Source organism: Sturnus vulgaris, chromosome 4 (assembly GCF_052056855.1).
Source record: "Sturnus vulgaris isolate bStuVul1 chromosome 4, bStuVul1.hap1, whole genome shotgun sequence".
In the NCBI taxonomy this organism is placed as follows: Eukaryota; Metazoa; Chordata; class Aves; order Passeriformes; family Sturnidae; genus Sturnus; species Sturnus vulgaris.
In genome coordinates, this window is record NC_142246.1 from 54,858,069 (window position 1) to 54,877,441 (window position 19,373).

A 19,373-nucleotide genomic window follows, 5' to 3' on the forward strand; every position below is an offset into this window, starting at 1 on the left:
CTAACCTCTATTAATTGAGGTGCCATTTTATTAGGCCGAATTGATGATGCAGTAAGGGGAGTCACACTACATTAAGGCAAATGTATGAAAGCACTTACTGCCACTGAGAGGCAAAAGCAGCTTGAGGACATGCTAAAGGATGAGTGTAATGCTGTAGGGAAAATTCTGCAGGTAAAGGTCAGTGGAATTTTCCTTAAAAGTAGTTCGTGGACAAGTTTGGGTGACTTTTTTTTGTCTGATTTCTAACATTGCTTTCTAATCTTTGCCTCAAAGAAACAATGAGGAATAAAGCATATTGTCTGTGCAAGGACTTAAATATGTAGTGTGTTGATCTCCCTGTCTTTCTGCAAAATGCCAAGACTAGCTTGAAAATCATAGACTTTGTTTTGAAATAAAAAAATCTTCTTATTTAGCTTTTTGAAGTCAAATTTTCAGACATTCCTGTATGTTTAAAAAGGCTACATATTTACCTGAATGAAAGAGAATGACAAAATATATAAATTAAAAAAAAAAAGACTTTCCACATAGCATTTCACATAGCCATGTATTTCCAGATGCATAGGGGAGAAGATCTCCTGCCTCAAATAATGGAATAGCACGATTTCCACTGTTTTCATGTAAACAAGGACCGAAACTTCACAGTTGTAAATATGCTATTTATTGTCAGTGACCTTAAAGGACTTGTCACTTTTGAGGATTCATTTGGGGCTCTTCATCACCAGGAGCATCTTCTTGGCCTTCTTCCACACTACAGCCCAGCAGCTGCCTGTTACAATATATCCTGCCCGTCATCAGATTTGAGTTCTGTATCAGGCTGCACTTATTTTGGTAGAGAAATAGGTGTGTGTTTGTGTGCTACAGGGGCCGGGAGTGAAGGTTTCCCTGTGTACTGCTTGCAGGTAGAATTACTATTCTGTATTTCAACTTTGCTTATTTCCCTTGTGTCTCTCGTGGATGTCTGTGGGGGATAAAACAAACACTGGTTTTGGATTTGATTTGCGCTGTGAATTTGCTTCTAATTGGCACCACCCACACCAGAGTTTAAAGTCAATATTTTCACTTTTCAAAGCCAGAAGGATAAAGCCAGGCTACTACAGTGAGATTTTAAACAGGCGGTGGAACATCCTTGGTCTGGTCATTGGTAAAAGCTCCTGCAGGGACAAGGTGGGCACTGCTTGCAAGCTGCTCCTTTGACTCTCCCTTCTCACAGCCCCTGGTGGATGTGGCCCGGGGCTTGTGGCTTTTGGCTGTATAATATTTCCATTGCACAGTTCACAGGGTCAGAAAGGTTGTCATCCTCTGCTGAGGAGCCCTGCCAGTGTAGCTGAAGAGGAGAAACACGCGTGTATATAACTTTTACCCCGTCCCCTAGCTGGTGAGGTTCAGTCCTGACTTCAGCATTATTTAAAAGAGCTTTAGGATTTTTTAGTGTTAGAGTCAGGACACTCCCCTTCTGCACCTTTCTCTTGTCCATCACTTATTTAAGAGACTTAGCTTCAAGAGAGAGAATTAAATGACCTGGATAGTTTTAGTAGGAATGCTGTGAAGCTGCTTCTAAGTGGCATTTTTGTGTGCAAGCATGTAGATAGAATGTTTAAAATTGATTTTTTGATTTCTAAGGTAGGTGTGTGCAGGGAAAGAAATACCAGAGGTTCACACACAGAGGTTCACGTGGTTTTTGTTGCTTTTTTTTTCCTTTGCAGCCAGGCTCATGCTTAAAGTTCTGCAATGCTTCAGAAATAAATTCTAGTTGTTATTTAATTGTTATGGATAGCAGTATCAAAGCAAACATTTAAATGCATTAGCCCCCCAAATAATCTGGTAAACCTATTCTTAAACTCTCTTCCAGATGAAACCAGGAGCTAGACACACAAATTATTGTCAGTGTTCTTCCAAATGAGTAAATTAGATCAGGTTTTTAAATCCTTCCTTGGATAGCTCAATAAAAAGACACTGGAAGAAGAGCTACACTTCTGCCTGGCCCTGAAAACATGAAATCTAAGGCTGAAATAGGGAGATGATAACAGTGGTGGTCAGATCAAGCACAGTACCAGGTGTAAGGGCTGCACAGCTGCTGAAAAAGGTGTGAGGCCAAGGGCCATGTGAACACACTGGCTCAGATCTCCCTCCCCAGCAAGACAGATGGCAGAATCTCCAAAAATGGCACACTAAGGTAAGAGTGACCTTGCAATCTGCTATGTTTTAGATATCATGACCTGTGGTTCTGAACTCCACATACTTTTGGCTCTGGAGTTTTGTGTCTTGGGGGCAAAGCCTGTGGGAAAGGAATAACCCTGGTCCTGCCAAGCATTCCAAGTGTGTGGGATAAAAAAGTGACATGTGAGGGGCTGCTGACAAGCATCTGGACTGACAGAGGTGACCCTCTGCTGCTGACTTAACAGCAGACATTCTGCAGGCTGAAAGCAGATGACCAGCTCTCTGGGAAAGGAGGAGTTCAAAACACAACCAGAGATGAAAAGGAACTTCAGAAGCACCTTAAGGCCCCAGCTGAGATCTTTTGAAATTCCTTTATGCCAGGCTGTCTGCAAAATGCACAGGGCAAGAGAGCCTCACACAGGGACAGCATGTGGAACAAAAAGGGAAAAGCAGGAAAAACAGCTGTTCCCAAACACCTCACCGGAAATTAGTGGCATAAGCAGAAACTGAATGCTGACCAGTGGTTTGTTACCTATTTTGTCATGACCAGCACAGGCTGATGCTTGTTTCCAGATATTGATTAGAAGGGTGCAAAAAATCCTTTACAGGTGTAACTTTTTTTTTTTTTTTCCTGAAAATATCAGCAGTTCTATTAACCAGAGATGGTAGCCAGGCTGTGTAGTTTGGGGCCAGGCATTCTCTGCCTCCTTGAAAAAGCGTCTTTTGGAAGGATGGCTTAACCAAATGCCTGCCTGTGTCCAAAACAGCTCCTGTGAGCTGTGTGCCAAGTGAGGAGAGGAGGCAGAGCCACACTATGAGAAGAGTAATGCCCATTCTTGCAGCCCCTCAAAAATATCTGCCCCTTATATGGCCTGAGCTTCAGTGCGAGTTGAAGCTGTCAGAGATGATTTAATTCTTGCTGAGTGCTCTTTGACTCCTCTCAGAGTCCCAGAATGAAGCTGAGGTCAGGGGCTGGGTGGCTGCTGGCTGCTAGCCCTGCCACAGCTCTGGGGGCAGCACCTCATAGCTGTGTAATGCAGATCAATAAATCTCACCATAGGGCTGATCACTTGTCCCCATGTACTGGGACTGTCCATCTCCTGTGCTGAGGACTGAGATGAGGTACAATAACTGCAAAGAAAGGAAAGATGTGCCTTCTGTCCAGTAATTAATATTTCCCTTCTATGTACACTTCCACACAGAATAGGCTGGATGACTTCCCATTGAACTGGAACATCCAAACCCATTGATACCGTTTCAAGAGAGTGCAGTACTTGTTACAATAATGGCAAAACCATCACAGCTTTTATTCATCTCCCTTTTAGAGCTTGTGTTATCAGTGGTAACTCTATCCCTGATTATTTTTGGTAGAGTAGCTCTCATCCACCTTATATGCAAGCATTACATTTGCTGCAGTCTAATCCTAAATCCGTAACACAATAGAAGGAGGAGAGGGCCAGCCACCTTTAGGGAAGATCTCCTAATTTAATGTCAGCAAAGTGTTTGGGTGTGTAAAGATGGCTGTTCATCAAAATATTGAAATTGCAAATGATTAGCTTGGATTGAAAAAAAAAATAGGAGTATATTTTTGTAAGCATTTTCCTGGAATTGGTTCAGATATTCATGCGTTCATTGGTCTGGTCAGTAATAAAATTCTGATCATTTAAATGTCTGCAGTAAATCAAAAGCTTTTTTTCTCAGTAGCAGCAGCAGCTCAGATGTTATCCTTCTAAATGTTATAAATATACCCACAGAAATGACTGTAGCACCAGTTCCTTTATATACACAGAAATTAGCCTTGATCAATATTATTCTTTATGGGTTTTGAATTGAAATAAATTTAGAAATTTATTAATATATGCTATTACAGCTCATTTATTCATATAAATCTTACAGCTAAAAGGGGGTATTATATCAGTTTGTCTCATCCTTTGTACAGCAGTTTGCAGAGTTTCTTTAGAGTAGCCTGTTCAAATAAGTGTATCTCACCCTTGGATTTTAGGACCTGTGTGTTCTGTGGTCTTTAGGTGGCTGTTTTTAGCAAGCCCCTTACAGTAAGACAATAATTTGTCATTCTCCCTGTTGTGACTAGCTTATGCCAAAATTTCTGCTTGCTGTATTGACTCCACCAAGGTGATGGTTCCTTGAACCCCTTCCATTTAACCTCGGAGACAGGTGAATTTTTGATACGATATAATCTTGTTCAAGTCTAACTGCTTTTTTCCTTTAGATGCTGACTTGTTCTGCACCAATGGCAAGACACTAACTGATTTCAGTATAGTCAAAATTTAATCCTGTTTTTTGGAAGTAGGGGGTCGATATTGTTGTACGCCTGCATTCCTCCAGTCAGAGCTTTAAATTACCAAACCCAGTGAAGGCATTCCAAGGCTGCATGGCTGCATCACCAAACAGGGGGGACTTTTCTCTCAGTTTAAGCTATTTCAAAATTTTTTACGTCATGTGAGCATAAAGCATCTTCGCTATGATTTATGGTTAGCTCCTTTAGCCAGAACTATGGCTAAAGAACAACTAAATTTTCTCTACGTTATAGCAGAATCAAAGAAAAGATACCTGTTCTCTTTCCACCCCACATCCCAGAACAGGTATTATTTGTGTGGTGACTTTTACCTTGTGGAAGCTTTTTTCCACTTAATTAATTTCCTCAGTGTAACAAACTCATATGATTTTTGCAATAGTGATTGTCATTTTCCTGATATTTTACCATGGAGAAATCTGTGGAAAGAACTGTCTGCAGAAACTCATGGTGTCCTTCTAACACTGTAATCCTAGACAGCCCAGGGAAATGTAGGGAGAATTTCAGGATGGGAAAGTGCTGCTAGTTCTGTTAAATCCTATTAAAAAGCCATACATGGAGAAATAAAGTTTAAACAAGGTTTGAGGAAGCTGCTTCAGAGAAAATTTGTTGTTTTATGTAGTCTTTATTTTTACCATTAAAGCTGCTTTTGTTTTGTTGCAGACTTTCATTGTAAAAATTATCAGGAAAGAATAAGATAATAGTGAAATGATCCAAGCCCTGAATGAATGCCTTTAAGGTTATAATTTCCTTTCCTTCAGTTGATTCTCTGTCAGAACTGCAAGGAAAGCTCTACCCCATTAAATACCAGAAAATCCATAGTGCTAAAGCCAAGCAGATATTTGCAAGTATCTCCTAAATTGTGCTGGTGAACTCATGCTATTTTGTTAGTAGATATTTCTAGAACAGATGGCCTCTGATGATGATTCTAGAATAGGTGACTTATCTATACATGTGTTTTTACATGGACATTTTAAACATCTGTCTCAGTAGGTAACAGTGGAATTTACTACATTAATTTCTGGTTGCCTCTCTTGGGGCTCTGGGATTTCAGGATCTGATATCTGCTAATAGGGAATTTCAGGATGTCTCGTTTCAAATGCTGTTTTAAATAAAATGAAAAAAGAAAATAAGAAAGCAGCAGCAGCAACACAGGACATCACGATAGCAGATTAAATATAGACATGGATTACAGAGCCATTGTTTTCACTCCTGCTAAATAAGACAGTACACTTAAAATGGAATGCCACTTGACCTTTTGTGTCTCGTCAGTCTGTGGCTGTATTTAACTGATGCAGGGAGGAAACATTTTCCCCTGGAACTGTCCCCTGCTGATATGACGATCGCTGCTGCTGGGTCACACCATGCTCAAGAGGCAGAATCCCAGCACTCCAGAACGCAGCAGGGATCTCGCAGCCGATGGAGGAGCTCTGTCCATGTCTCACAATGACTCACGCTCTTTTTTCAACTTATCTCAGCTGGTGCTCTCTGCTGGCCAAATCAAACCATCACCAGCGCTCAAACATTCAAAAATCACGTACTTTGAAGTAGAGATTGTTGATGTGCAAAGCAAGAAGCAGATCTGCATTGTGGACAAGGTGAGTGTGTTATCCCAGCACGCTGGGGCTGTGCCTGGTTCACACGGTGCCAGCTCAGGGACTCTGTTTTCAGTGAGTTGTGGTCGTAGTCTGTAGTAGAAGTATTTTCATTCCTTTCTCTGGGAGACACTAAGAATTCCTTGTGAGTCACAATACTGGGCTGTTCTTCTCCTGGATTTTTACAAATAATCCTGCACTGGTTTGCTTTAGACCTCCTGGTAGCTCTGTGGACTCAAAGTTATGTCCTTAGGCTGACTCTTGACACTTAGATTACAGTGTCTCTTTCAGAGCACGGTACTTAAACATTTGTTTCAGAATGGATACTCATTTTTAATACGTTTGTAAAGCTTACCATCTCTGCAATGCTATGAGTATTTGCTGGTACCTAAATGTACTCAGCTGTACCCTACTTATTAGATTGGACCTGGAAATTTTTAAAATTTTTAGTTTTAAACGAAGGATCTTATCTAAAAGAAGTGTTCTGAGTTTTTTGTTTGGTTTGTTTGTTTTAATAATGTGACTAAAAAAATACTAACTACAGCCAAATTGCAAAAGTAAGATGACAGGACTGGGTTGGACGGAAGTTTATGAACCCATAAATAACAGCTAAAAAGTGCTTCACAAATATTTTCATCACAGTTTTTGTGATTCATTGTCCTTCAGTGAAAGAGTTGGTCTCTCATGTGCCATGAAAATGGGAATCCTAATCTATTTAGCCTACAGAATTTTTCAGTAAATTAGTGGAGTTTTGAGACTTACTGTTTTTCTAGAAAAAAAAAATCCCTTATCCTCATTGACAACAGCTGGAACAGGTAGATAAGTTTGCTTCAAATGTTTAATTTAATGCCTTTGAAATATGCAGGATGGAATGCTACCACATTTCCAGTGTTCTTGGACATTTAAAGGCTGTTTTTGCAATTTGTATACCTAGTTAAAGAAAACGTCTCATTTGTTCATTCTGAATGGGGCAAAATATTTTCTGCCTTTTTTTTCTAAATCTAGTCAAAGAGGAAACATACATAAAATGGTCAAACAAATAGGATGACTATTAATAACAATTTTGATGGTAATGTTCACATTACTTTATTGAGGGATAGTTACACAGTTGTTAGCTTATCTACATGCATTTAGAATTAGGTTTTGATCAAAAGAAAGATAAATCTGTTTATCTTGAGCTTTCCTATAATGTCAATAAAAGAAATATAGTACAGAAACAGCATTAGGCAAAGAGCCACGTTTCAGGAATCCTTCCATGCTGCATGCTGCTGGGATGATACCACACCTGTGTTTTAATCTTTATTGTGAGTTTTTCTGACCCTGAAGATTTTCTACACCTCCTCCATACCATGGACTCTGCCCCTGTAGCGGTGAAAAAAGAGACACAAGTGGTGATTGTTAAGTACTATTTATTCAGATGCAAAATACACACAGGGTAGCAATAACAGCAGGAAGTCTCTGCTCAGGAACAGAAATATATGTTCAGTTTACATGGCAAGCAGCATGGACTTCTTAAAAAATATTTTTGGCACAGTACCAATGGATTGGTACAAGTATAGTACGAGGCTGAGACTTCCAAGACTGCCTGAAGAATTTGGTTTCTGAATGCTCAGTCACATGGCTGTTTAAGTCCCTTTATTTGCTGTGATAATCCCTCCCTAAGTCAACCCTGAATGTACAGAAGTTGAGTTCCTTGCTTCCATGAACACTTGTTAGTATTGGTGAACTTAATTTCAGTTGGTTATTAGAGCAAACAGGAGAGTGGTGAATTGGATTATGCATAATTTTCTCTTTAATTAAATATAACTAGTGCAGGCCCAACATGACACTTCTAATGCCTGTTTTCTGTTTGTGAGATAGTTATGATTAACTTATTTCTTGGGTTTGCATGTAATTACTGCTTACCAGAATAGGAACCATAGATTTTAAAATGTATGTATTTAGACTCTTATTGCATATTGCTAGTCGTTCAGAGTATTATGATGTAGCAAATGCATTTATAATATTCTCAGATTAATAAATCTAAAGGGAAAAATTGTGTTATAATGGCAGAGAGAAGAACCCTTTCCTTCTCTACCCAATAGAAACTCAGGCAGAGTGATTCAATATTTAATGCTCTGTGGTTAAACACCAGGAGCTGCTTCCAAGAGGTTGAGTTTTCTCTGAGATTCTTGCTTGTGCCTATGAATCCCATTCAGATTAGTGGGAGCTCTGTAAAGTCTGCAAAGTTATGGTACATTTAACTAGTTCTGGTATTTAGCAAGAATTAACTTCCCGTTCTCAATGCAGTATCAGGAATTTATAAAAGGTGTGTTTGACTGTATCATCTTGAGAACTCACTTGGCATCAATCCAAAGTTTTGAATCCAGAAACAATTAATTCTCTAAATTAATTCTCTATTTGAGAAAGGAAAAATAGCATTATTTCCTTTGGTTGTCTTACCTATCTCATACTTTTGGGAAGGATCAGTCCTGTATATTAAGTGGTTATTATAAGTTCTTGATTGCCTTTAACTTCAAGGAACAGAATAAATACATATTTGTTTTTTAAGCCTTTGAAACACATTCACATCACATTGCAGGCTTTTCCACAAACAGGAAATGTAGAAAAAATACTGAAAGGAAGCAGAGGAAGAGAAAAATTCCAGACATTTTGGTTCCACAGTCATGTCCTGCAGGAGCTGTGTTTTGAGGAAAATTACCTAATCTTGCAAAACTTCAAGTTAAATTCACACGAGTCAGCAACACTAGCAGTTTATTTTGCACATGCACGCTGTGAACATGAAATTCTTTATAGGACTATCATTTCTTTTATTTAATATTGCCAACCTGCTCTGGGGACTTTCTCTGCTATGGATATGACATTATGCAAGTAGTTCGGTGCACTTGAACTTTTCCAGTGAGTTACTTAAAGAATTTAGAAGAGAAATAATAGCAGTGTGAGATATTTTTCCCCAGATTTGCTCTTGAAATTACTTCTGAGGTGATATGCCATGGAGAAGAGGCTTCTGATTTTGGGGGATGGGGAGGAATCACAAACTAGCTTCATTTTTTTCCCCCAGTTATTATGCAAAATGTCCCCAAATTAGGAGAAGTCTCCAAGTAGGGAAAGTTATTTAAACTTTGGCTACAACTGTCCTTAAAAGCACTATATAAATGCTCAGAAGAGGTGTCTTGGGACTAGGCACTGAAGTTTTGAGGAGGGGTACGAGCAGCCTCCTGCCCCACACACTGTCCATGACAGGACAAGAGTCCAGGTGTCTGTGCCAGTTTCCAGGACAGCATCCTGGGTTTTCCTTCCTTTTTTCCCTGCTCCCCAGGGAGGCAGACCCAGGAGGGGATGTCTCTGAGCAGAAAGGTTCTTCCCCAAGCAGCCAAAGGCTTTACAAGAACTGGTGCCTGAAAGTCACAACTGGGAAAATTTAGCCAAGAAATTTGGCCCATATTTTTACATTTAGGGGATAGTAAGTAAGAGTTGAGTGTCTTGTGGGCCAATCTTCAGCTCATTAACATGCACAGCAATACTGCATTTGTGTGAAGATATTCTGTAGTTGAAACATGAATCATACAGGTTTCTTGCTCAATGAGTGAAAGATGTATTTAGGAGGGAATGAATCTGTTCTTTGGCCAGTGTAAAACAGCAGGTGAGCCTAGATGATCAAAAGTCCTTTTTTTCTTCACAATTTATTAATTTGTATGGATGAAATTCCTATCTCTGTGTAAAGAGGAAAGCATGTAATTAAAGATTTTTTGTAAGAAATATTTTCAATTAAAAAGCATCACAAAATGTCTAAGGATTTTGGCTTCTGTTTTGCTTCCAAAAAGCCCCAGAAAAGAGCAGAACATGTAAAAATCATAAAATCTTATAAATGAAAGAAAACGATTCCTTTTTGTACTTTTAAACAAATAACCCACATTTTTTTTGCCATCCACAACTTATGAAAAATACATGGCTACTCAAAAACTGTTTTACTCATACATTGTTCCAAAAGCCTGATGTAGGTTGGTTTTAAAGTTATCGATGTGCAGTAATTTGATTTATAAATGCTGTTAAGGCAACTCATAACTGTTTCTTTTATAGCATTCATTGTATAATATTTTTTTCTTCAAATTAACTTGTAGTAAAATGTATTTTCTCACAAACATAGTGCAATGTAATTAACTTTGCATGAGTTGCTTTTAAGGCATAAAGTGTTACACAGTAGAGTTTTTACAGAATAAATCACCTCTGGGGAAACCAGCAGAGAAAGCTTTTTCCCATCAAAAGCCTTAGAGCTTAGTATTTTGTACGATTTTGCAAGTTAAGCTGTAAACAGAGGTGCAAACTCAGTTTTTGGCTACTGTGCAGTGACCCCCCTTTCCACAACACTTCCTAAAGCTTGCAGAGGAGACCTTGCTTCTTCAAATGTGCAGGAGGAGCCTTTCTTGGATGTGTTGCAAAGATAATGGAGGCTACTTTCCTACTGTTCCTTAAATCAGCTCTCCATCCTCTATCCAGGACCTTCTCCCACTGAAATCTCTTTTTAAAACCCAGTTAGTGATAACTGAACGTTTATGGTTCACAGTACACACTGGAGGAACTTTTAACTATGTTTGTGAGTTGTAGGCATTGTTTGCTGTGGAATGCCTACAATGAATGTCATGGGAATATTGTTATTTTTTATGGAATTAAAATGTCCTTTATCAATCCAGTCACTTGTACATACTCAACACTTCTTGCAGTTAAATATTACAGTGTGTATATCACTATATCTTTTTGCCAAAGATTAATTAGGGCTTATTCTAATAGCTCTGAAAGGCCTATTTTCCCCTGAAGGAGTTCATAAGCTTTCTTTTTTTTTTTTTTTGTTTCAAAAGCACCTGAAGCAGCAGGGTCTTTGTTACCTGCATGCTATGGCTTAACAACACAATGAATTTCCACTGGCATGTCAGCAAAGCCATTTGCATGCAGAAATTCTGTCTCTGGTATCAGAAATCTCTTACTCTTTACTGTGAGTTGCCTCTCTGTCACAGAAAGTGAACAGCCAAGGAGAACAGTCATCACTGTCTCTCTTTTGCACAGTCAGCTCTAGCAAACAAAAATAACTTCTCACATCATGGCTTGGAGGTTAGACATACCACATTCATTTTAGGTGAGCAAATGCAGTCATTAAAGTAGGCAATGAAACTCTGCAAAGGAACTCTCTGCAGTACCAGAACGTTGCCTCTAATGTCAGATTCTTCCCATTAGCCTCATTCCAGAGAAGCAAAGTAAAGAAGTCCTTTCCCAGGAAAGAGATCAATATGTTTATGGCCATTTAAAGTATTTCCCCCCTAAGTCTTTCACTTCTAATATTTCACTTCATAGGACTATATATTCTTCTCTGCAGAGAAAGAGCAGAATCTGTGACCATCCACAGCAGTCTCATTTCAGGCAGAGGATTTTTTTCATAATTTTTCTCATTCAAGCAATCTATCATTAATGGTGTTCCACCTCTGATGGCAGAGATGCCAAAAGGGGCTGAATAATCATGTGTGTCAAAGTAGGGGGCTTCCATAGTGAGACACGGGTGCTGAGTCCCATCTGAGTCCCATGAGTAGCAGCAACTCCCACAGCAAAATAGCTGAAGGAATACAGACACAAAAATAGCTGGGTGTAGGCTCATTGCTGTGGAAATCCTCTTTTTTTTTGCTTCCTTTTGGAAGGAGGATTTCATGGTGTCTTGTGTCTTTCACTGTATGTTTTCACAGCATCCAGAACAATGGGGGTCTGGTCCCTGCTGGGGGCACTGAGAAAAAAAAATACATTTATAAAATCTCTGTCTTTTCTTGCCTGTAAGAATTGAATCTTATGCCCAGCCCACAGTGCTGGAAGTGATGACAGTAATATTTTCTTCCTCAGTTATTACTTATACTTGGTAAAGTAGGTAAACATATTCAAATTCTGCTGTAGCAATGCATGACACTTATTTCTTCTTGCTCTGCTAGAAATCCACATAATTTTAGTGTCAATATAGCTACAGATGGTTTCAGATGAAAAGAGGCAACCATACATATTACTTTTTACTTGCTGTGAGATGGCTTTTTAAATGGAATACCTGGAGAAATAGCCTTTGATTTTTCTAGAAGAGAGAGACTAGGGAGGGGAGAAGCCGGTAACTTTAGGGCATTTAGCATTTGCAAAGGGATAATTTAAAGAATTACAGAAGCTGCAACAGATGACTAATGCTTCAGCTGATACTAATCAAAGCTTAGGAGGGCCTTTAAATGACAGATTTTATACATCTCTTGTTTTAGACAAAAAGAAGCCTAAGCCTGGGGGAAGAAATAAAGAAGAAAATATAATAAATATTAAAAAAATTAAAGTTGCATTCAAAGTTCAGCAAAACCAAGAGTGAATTTGTGAGACACTGGTGATGCTCCAACTCTTCCTGAACATTCCCTCAGTGAAAGCCAGCTGTGCCACCAGAGCGGTGAATATTGCCAAAATTGTATCTGCAGAGACAGATTCCCAGCCAGCGTGAAAATGCCCTCTTTCCCACCAAAGTTGTGACATTTTACCCCAGCTGCACATTTGCCTTATTGCATCAGAGATAATTCAGAGATTATTGCAAATTATAAATGTATTGAAGCAATACAAAAACATGGGGAGCAGTAGGTGTTCTGTTAGTCTAATGTTAACAGCACAGCCCACGATGGAAAGTTAGGTGCATAATGGCATCTCTTATAGGCATTATTAGCATTAAAATACTCCTGCATATGATTTATTGCTCCATCAGAGCATGCTTCAGGTTCTTTCTGAAATCTGATATGTGATTCTTCACAAAACACCTGAGCCATGTAGTCATGGATCTGTAAATACTCAGCAGTATATGTTAATGCTATTATTGTATCTGCCTATGTTTAAGCAAGTTTGGATTTTAAAAAGTCCTTAAAATGCAAGCTTTTCTTCCTTAACAGCAACATTTCTTGTGCTTCAAAAGAACAAATCGTGGCAGTCAGAGAACCAGAAATACAGCAAACATCTCTTCATTGCACTTGGTATTAAATAATGAAGAGTACTTGGATTTCTAACAGACCTGATGCTGCCTGGTTGTTCTCATATATCACCCTCATTTCCCATTCTTTTCTGCTGCTTCTCAGCTTCCAACTTTCCTCCATGGACCTGCTTTATCAGCCCTGCTACTCATAGAATCAATTGTTTTGCCAAAATATATTCTTCTGGGAACTTTCTCTTGAATTGGTTGATCTTTTGGCTTTTTTTACTTCATGCAGTTCCCCCATCTTGTGCTAAATATTGGTTGAGTTTCCTGGGGGCACTTCTTGATTTTTAATTTTAGCATTGTGTGCTAATAAAAGCAAACAAAAATCTATACAGCCATTTGACAGAAAAGGGAAGACAAATTCAGAGGTTCCACAGATAAGTCATATGCTTTATCTGTGCTAGGATGAGCAATCAAAATCCCAGCAAAAAACATAAAACCACCCTAAGCCTCACTTTCTTCCCGAGAAGTAGGGGTCAAAATTAATGTTTATTACTCCTTATTATATATACTTTATTCCATAAAACAGTACTATATTTATTTATAATAAAATACAATTTTTAAAAGTATATTTCATTATTTGTAGTTTGACTTACTTTTTGTCAACTATTTTGTTTTTAAGTGCATATCCCAAATGTTGTTTTCTTTGAAAATGACAGAGGAAAAAAAAAAGAGTCTTGAATTTTTGATGAGGTAGAATTTGGGAAAGATTGCATTACAAATTAGTTTTGAAATATTTCAATCTGTTATGACACAATAAATATTTCAAGTTCAATTTATTTTACAACTTAATAGTGCATTTATTTGCATATTATTTCCTATTGGGTTATTTTCAATGACATAAAAGCAATGTGTTATATTATTTTGCACTATCATGATAGATGTGTCATAAAATAAAGCAGAAGTAATGAAAGTTCCGTACAGATGAGAAATAAAAAGTAATGAATATAACACAACAAAATTAATTCCCAGCATTGCCAGAAGCAGATTTTTTAATAAATTTCTATTCCATTTTAAAAATTTGAAGTCAACACAAATTTACACATCCAGGGTTTTGTGAGAAAAATTCCATTTCCCTGGTAGAAAAGTGTTGTGACAGAGACTTCCTGACAGGTTCTGCTGAGGTGGACAGTAGCCTTACTCAACTCCCCTTAATCAAAGGTCAGAGGGCGTGGGGATGTACCAATCTAGTCAGATTTGCTCAGAAATAGGTGTATATGTTGAATTCTGCACACCTTCTCTATGCTAACGAAGTACATTCTCTTTACTCCCACTCTCATCTTTAGAAGAGAGAGAAAAAGCTCTTTTTGATGTCTGACAGTTTTTCAGGCAATTTCTTGCAAAGAGAGAGAATTTTTTTTTTAATAGAAATGCCCAACTAGCAGTACAAAAACAATTAATCATCTTTAGAGACAAATTTGGCTGGTGTAAATTGACATGACTGCACGCAGCAAGCATGTGGTTATGTGTATTCTTAGCTAATTTGGCCCATAATCACTGGAAATATTAGTCAGTCAGATTATGTCATATGCCAAGCTTCATGTGACCAGATAATAAATAATCTGGAAGATTGCTCAGTGAGACAGCCCCTGCTTACGTATGTGTGCTGGAAACTACCTCAGCTCAAACCACAACTTGGAATATTTCCTGCTTCTGGAAAGGCTGGATTGAGGTCAGAGACAGCTGTTTGGGAGCCACTTCACTGCAGTCTGCTGAATAAAATACTAGATTCTAGATAAAGCCTCTGTGTAGCTGCTGACAGCACTTGTCTATATGTAGACAAGTGCTCTACTCTATGCCATTTCCATGGTGAGCTCATTTATTTATATCTCTTTGGGCATGACCAGCACACTGGTTCACCAAGAGAGCAGCGTGGGACACACTGGGAAAGGTTAAAGCAAAACAGTGCCCAATTTTTAATTCTGGCTTTGAAAACTGACAATAAGAAAGAGCCAATCTGATCTATAAGTCAAATTCACAAAACACAGAGATCGGCTAGAACAGGTGTTTTTCTAATTAACTTTCTGTGGAATATTGCTGGTTGCTTTCGTTACAGCATGGTCCCAAAACAAGGACAGGGTGCAAAAGCAATAATGATGAACTATTTGTGAATGATGAATTTGGAAATTACCTGGCTTTCCCTTTAGCTGGTTAGCTGTTTTGCAGCCAGATCCTCAGCTTCAATAAACTGATGTCACCCTTTTGAAAAAACTTACCCTGGCTGAAGATGGGGCAGTGGTTAATGAGCAACTGGAGTGGCAGAATTTCTCAATTTCTGCCATTATGGAAAATGACTGTTACAAAGTAGGTGACTCAGCAGTGCTGAGGTACTGACATGTCACAAAGAGAAAAAAGTATTCAGAGGGAAATGTTAAATGAAAGATTACTTATTTGCTGAAATTCTATTATTCAAATTCTTACTGATAATCTGCTGACCTCTGACCCCTACAATAATTCTTTAGTGTGAGAACTGTGTGATGCAATTACATACAGATCACCAGATCTGGCATGATTCCTTGACTTATAAATGTGAAAGAAGTATGAAAGCGGATAACTATCTGATTAGCTTGCACTCACAAAAGGCAATATTAAGTTCCCTTAATATCTTCCATTTAGTGCTCTTCCTTCAGTCATAGCATAAAATACTAATATGGTATTTTAAATCTTAAAAAGAAATGTGATGCTTTGTGCACTGGTGTCTGAAGGAAGAATAGAACTGGTAAGGATGACCCAGAAGGTCCTTTAATTTTTGAATTCCTGTAAATGAAGAGTTGCCTCAAATGGAAAAGTAAAAGTTTTCTGGCTGTGAAAGTACAGGAAAACCAGGATTTGACATTTTTAAATCATCCCTTTCTGAATGAAAAGTGTAATGACTCCAACCCACAGCTGTAAAATATGCATTTATTCACAACATTTAAAAAAAAGTAGTCTTGAACATGATAGTCACTTATCGGAAAGTTGACTACACTTTAAATAGGGTGTTAGACTACAAGTGAAGAAGTTGTAGGGAAAAACTGGCTTGACCCTCAGACTGTAGAAGATACATACCAAATAAGAGCAGAAATCTGTCTTGCTTTAAAGAAACTAAGGGTGGTCTCTTACTCTGCTTTGCCTTTGCATATTTGTAAAGTGCTGAAATAGAGGAAAGAAAGGGTTATTACACTTTCAGACATAATTCAAAAGAATGAAAGGAGAGTAAGACTAATAATTACAGTGAAATATTCCAGGGTGTTTTATTCAGTTAGCACAAAGGGTAATAAGAGCAGATGCTTTCCCAGTCCTTACAATTCCTTAGCTTGTATTGATGTACAGTGAAAAGAACAAAAGATAATTAATTGTCTACAAAGAGGACACTCTTAGTAGTAAGCTGGTGTCTCAGCATCCATCTTCTCATTGATCAATATTAGAAACTATAACTTCACCGGTTGTTTTATGAGGTCTTTAAAAAAGGACACAGAATTATCAAGATCATTAAAAAATGTATTTCATTCTTTTGTGACTACAGCCTCATTATTCTGCCCGGGGAAGGACACTGCAATTCTTCCATATCACAGCCCATTCTGAGGGGTTTGTGTTATTTTTCAGCTCGAGACCTGTGGTAGTTTGTCTCAATTGGAAGGAAGGGTCCTTCTCAACGCCAGCTCAGATGCAGGCAGGCACAGCAGTGTCCTGCTGATGGGCTCTGCCTCGCTCAGGGATGGACAGAGCTTTGGAGGTGGGGAGTGGGGTGTGGTGCTGCTCATCAATCCCAGGGTGGGAAATAGGAAAGGTATAAAACTCTCAGCAAGCTGTGTGAAAGCAAATCTCAGGATGGAGAAATGCAAGAATGCTGAAGATGCAAGGACAGGAAACAATAGGGCTACAAGCTGTGTCAAGATAGGCCTCAAGAAAATGTGTTAAGCAAGATAGTAGAAATAGGTAAGCTTAATAATGAAGCTTTAGCCGTTGTTTTAAGCTATTACAAGCAAACATTGTTCAAAGCAAGAGGTACATGTAAGTGTACTAATTGGCTAGAACAAATGCTTGTCAGCTTTTAATATTTTGCTATTGGCTAGAAAGTTGTTAAAAGACTTTGTAACAAAGAGAACTTCATCTGCTGTTGTAAGCAGCTGAAGCTGTTTCCATCTCCCTTGCTTGGTTCTGCAAAATGAGGCTGATAACTGTGATGGAATAAAGGCTTTGAGACAGCTGTTCCAGCATTCCATCCTGTTGTTTGTGTACATAGATATATGTAAATATAAATATATAAGAGAAAAAAATATCCCAGGAACCCAACAGGTGGTTCCACAGGTAGGCCTAAAACATGAGCTTGGATTAATTTTTTAAATAGCTGAAGTTAGGTGGTATGAATCCCATTGCTGCCATAGCAGGATTTGGAGGGGCATAGCCCTGATTGTCTCAGGATGAAAAAAGGCAGAGGGATGTAAAGGTAACAAGGGCTGGACCAGACATTTTGAACAGATTGAGAGCAGCTCTGCCCTGAAGTCAAAACATACTCAGGAGAGCTGGAGATGGAGCCCTGGACTCGGTTTTGAGCAAGCACTGCTCTGAAAGCATGCTAAGCTTCACAGTTTTTCAGCTTTCTTTGCCTAAATCGGTTGATCAGCTCTCCAGAGCATGGGTTGGCCCGAGCTGCTCCATCCCAGAACCTGTCACAGTGGGATGCTGATCCGTAGGGATGCAGGCCCTGCAGCAGTGTGGCTGATACTGCATTTAGAAAGCCAGCTCATTCTCCATCAGACTGAAAAAGACCATCCTTCAGCTGGCAGTGGATACCTGCACATCTGCCCTGTGCTAGGACACATGGCAGATTTTGGTCTGCAGGCTTGTATGCTGAATGTTGCCAGCTAACAGTGCTTATATCCATATCTGGTGGATTCTGGGCTCCAGGCCTCACAGGTGTAAGATTACAAAGTGTGAGAAAGCAATTTCAGACATTTTTAGAGGTTTCAAGAGCATAACCCCCCAGCTCCAATATCCAAGTCCACAGAGGTTGCACACATGACAAGATAAATACATGGAGACTATGGGAGATGTGCTGCTCTGCTGGGTGCTGCATGGAATGGCTTAAGTGCAATAAACAGAGATAAAATATTTTCTTTCCTTTTTGAACTACGAAAGATAAAGTGGCTTCTTCTATTATTTCCTGTAGCTAGGAAGAAAAGGGTCTCCAAGGGCAGTGTCTCTTGCCTGGCCTAGCACTTTTCAGCATAGTTTGGGGCAACATAGGTGTTGGGGACAGGGAAAGGGTAATCCTTATTTTCAAGGAGCCGAGGCATTGATTTGGGTGGAGTTAGCAGCCATTTAAGAGACAAGTCAGCGTTTAAGTGGAGTTTAATTTACAGCAGTTTCTGTAAAGGCCCAATAAAACCTTCTGTAAATGTAGAAAATAAAGTGTTCTCATCTAAATCCAAGTAAAAAAACTTAGAAAAGAATCTGTACTTTACTATCTTTTAGCACAGGTGTCATTTTACATCTTTAGATCACCAAAATCTGTATTGAGCTCTCTGCCTGTTCATATTACTGGAAGCAAGTTGGGTTACTCATAAGTACTAATAGCACATATACTGTATATTTGTGTGGGGTGTCAAATTACATAAAAGTAAACTTTTATTTCTGTACTGATTCGTTGCTTTAGAGTCAGCAATTTTATTTTGTTGCATCAGTATTTCTCCAAACTCAGTCTTTTCAACAAAACAACCTATATTAAGGTGCTAAATGATCTCTACTAGGAGAATTTCTTATGTTCTTCTCTATTCATTTGCATGGTTATTGTCACAATCCACTAATAAGTAGCTCAATATGCTATTTCCTTAAGAGTCCCACTGCCTTTCCTTGTAAACAAAAGGCAAATCCAAGTCCTTTGCTCTAGTAAATCCTAAATGTTTTTCTCAGATAATTTGTACAAAGTATATCAAGAAATCAATATACATAATAAAACAGAGCCTAAAAACCCTCCAAACTGCCCTTTAAAACTGTGACACCTGAATTATTTCAGAGCACACAGAAGCAAACTCATTTCAGGCAGAAAGGACAGAACCTACCACTTTTGCTACTGCCCTCTCCAGAGAACCCTTTCATGTCTCTAGGATATGGACCTCAGCGTGCTTGAACCTAACTGTAAAGATAAACCCTTCAAGTTTTCCCACTGGTTTGATCTAGGGAGTAATTATTGCATCAAGCAGGGCCAGCAGCTTTCCCTCTTGACCCTTGGGATTTTACCCTCCCATCGACCAAGTAGAGGTGGTCCAGGTGATGTATAAGTCAAATTTGGACAATCCTTAAT

General features: G+C 38.8%; 1 protein-coding gene and 1 long non-coding RNA gene across 5 annotated transcripts in view; one reads left to right on the forward strand and one right to left on the reverse strand.

Moving 5' to 3' along the window:
- Positions 1–554: 554 nt before the first annotated feature.
- TECRL (trans-2,3-enoyl-CoA reductase like) overlaps positions 555–19,373 on the forward strand; it is a 63,578-nt gene continuing 44,759 nt past the window's right edge. Inside the window, exons 1-2 of one of the 2 annotated variants that reach the window (XM_088164011.1) lie at positions 555–577; positions 5,859–6,069. In XM_088164011.1, coding sequence (XP_088020137.1) covers positions 555–577; positions 5,859–6,069 — 234 coding nt within the window. Of the gene's footprint in view, positions 578–5,835; positions 6,070–19,373 lie in introns of those variants that run through there. The other variant, XM_014883731.2, reaches the window with a different exon arrangement.
- LOC148224031 (uncharacterized) overlaps positions 7,149–19,373 on the reverse strand; it is a 297,652-nt gene continuing 285,427 nt past the window's right edge. For all 3 annotated transcript variants that reach the window (XR_015803333.1, XR_015803332.1, XR_015803334.1), the window contains 2 exons: positions 16,136–16,219; positions 7,149–7,428 (listed from right to left, as the gene is read on the reverse strand). This is a non-coding gene — a long non-coding RNA (uncharacterized LOC148224031). The remainder of the gene's footprint in view (positions 7,429–16,135; positions 16,220–19,373) is intronic.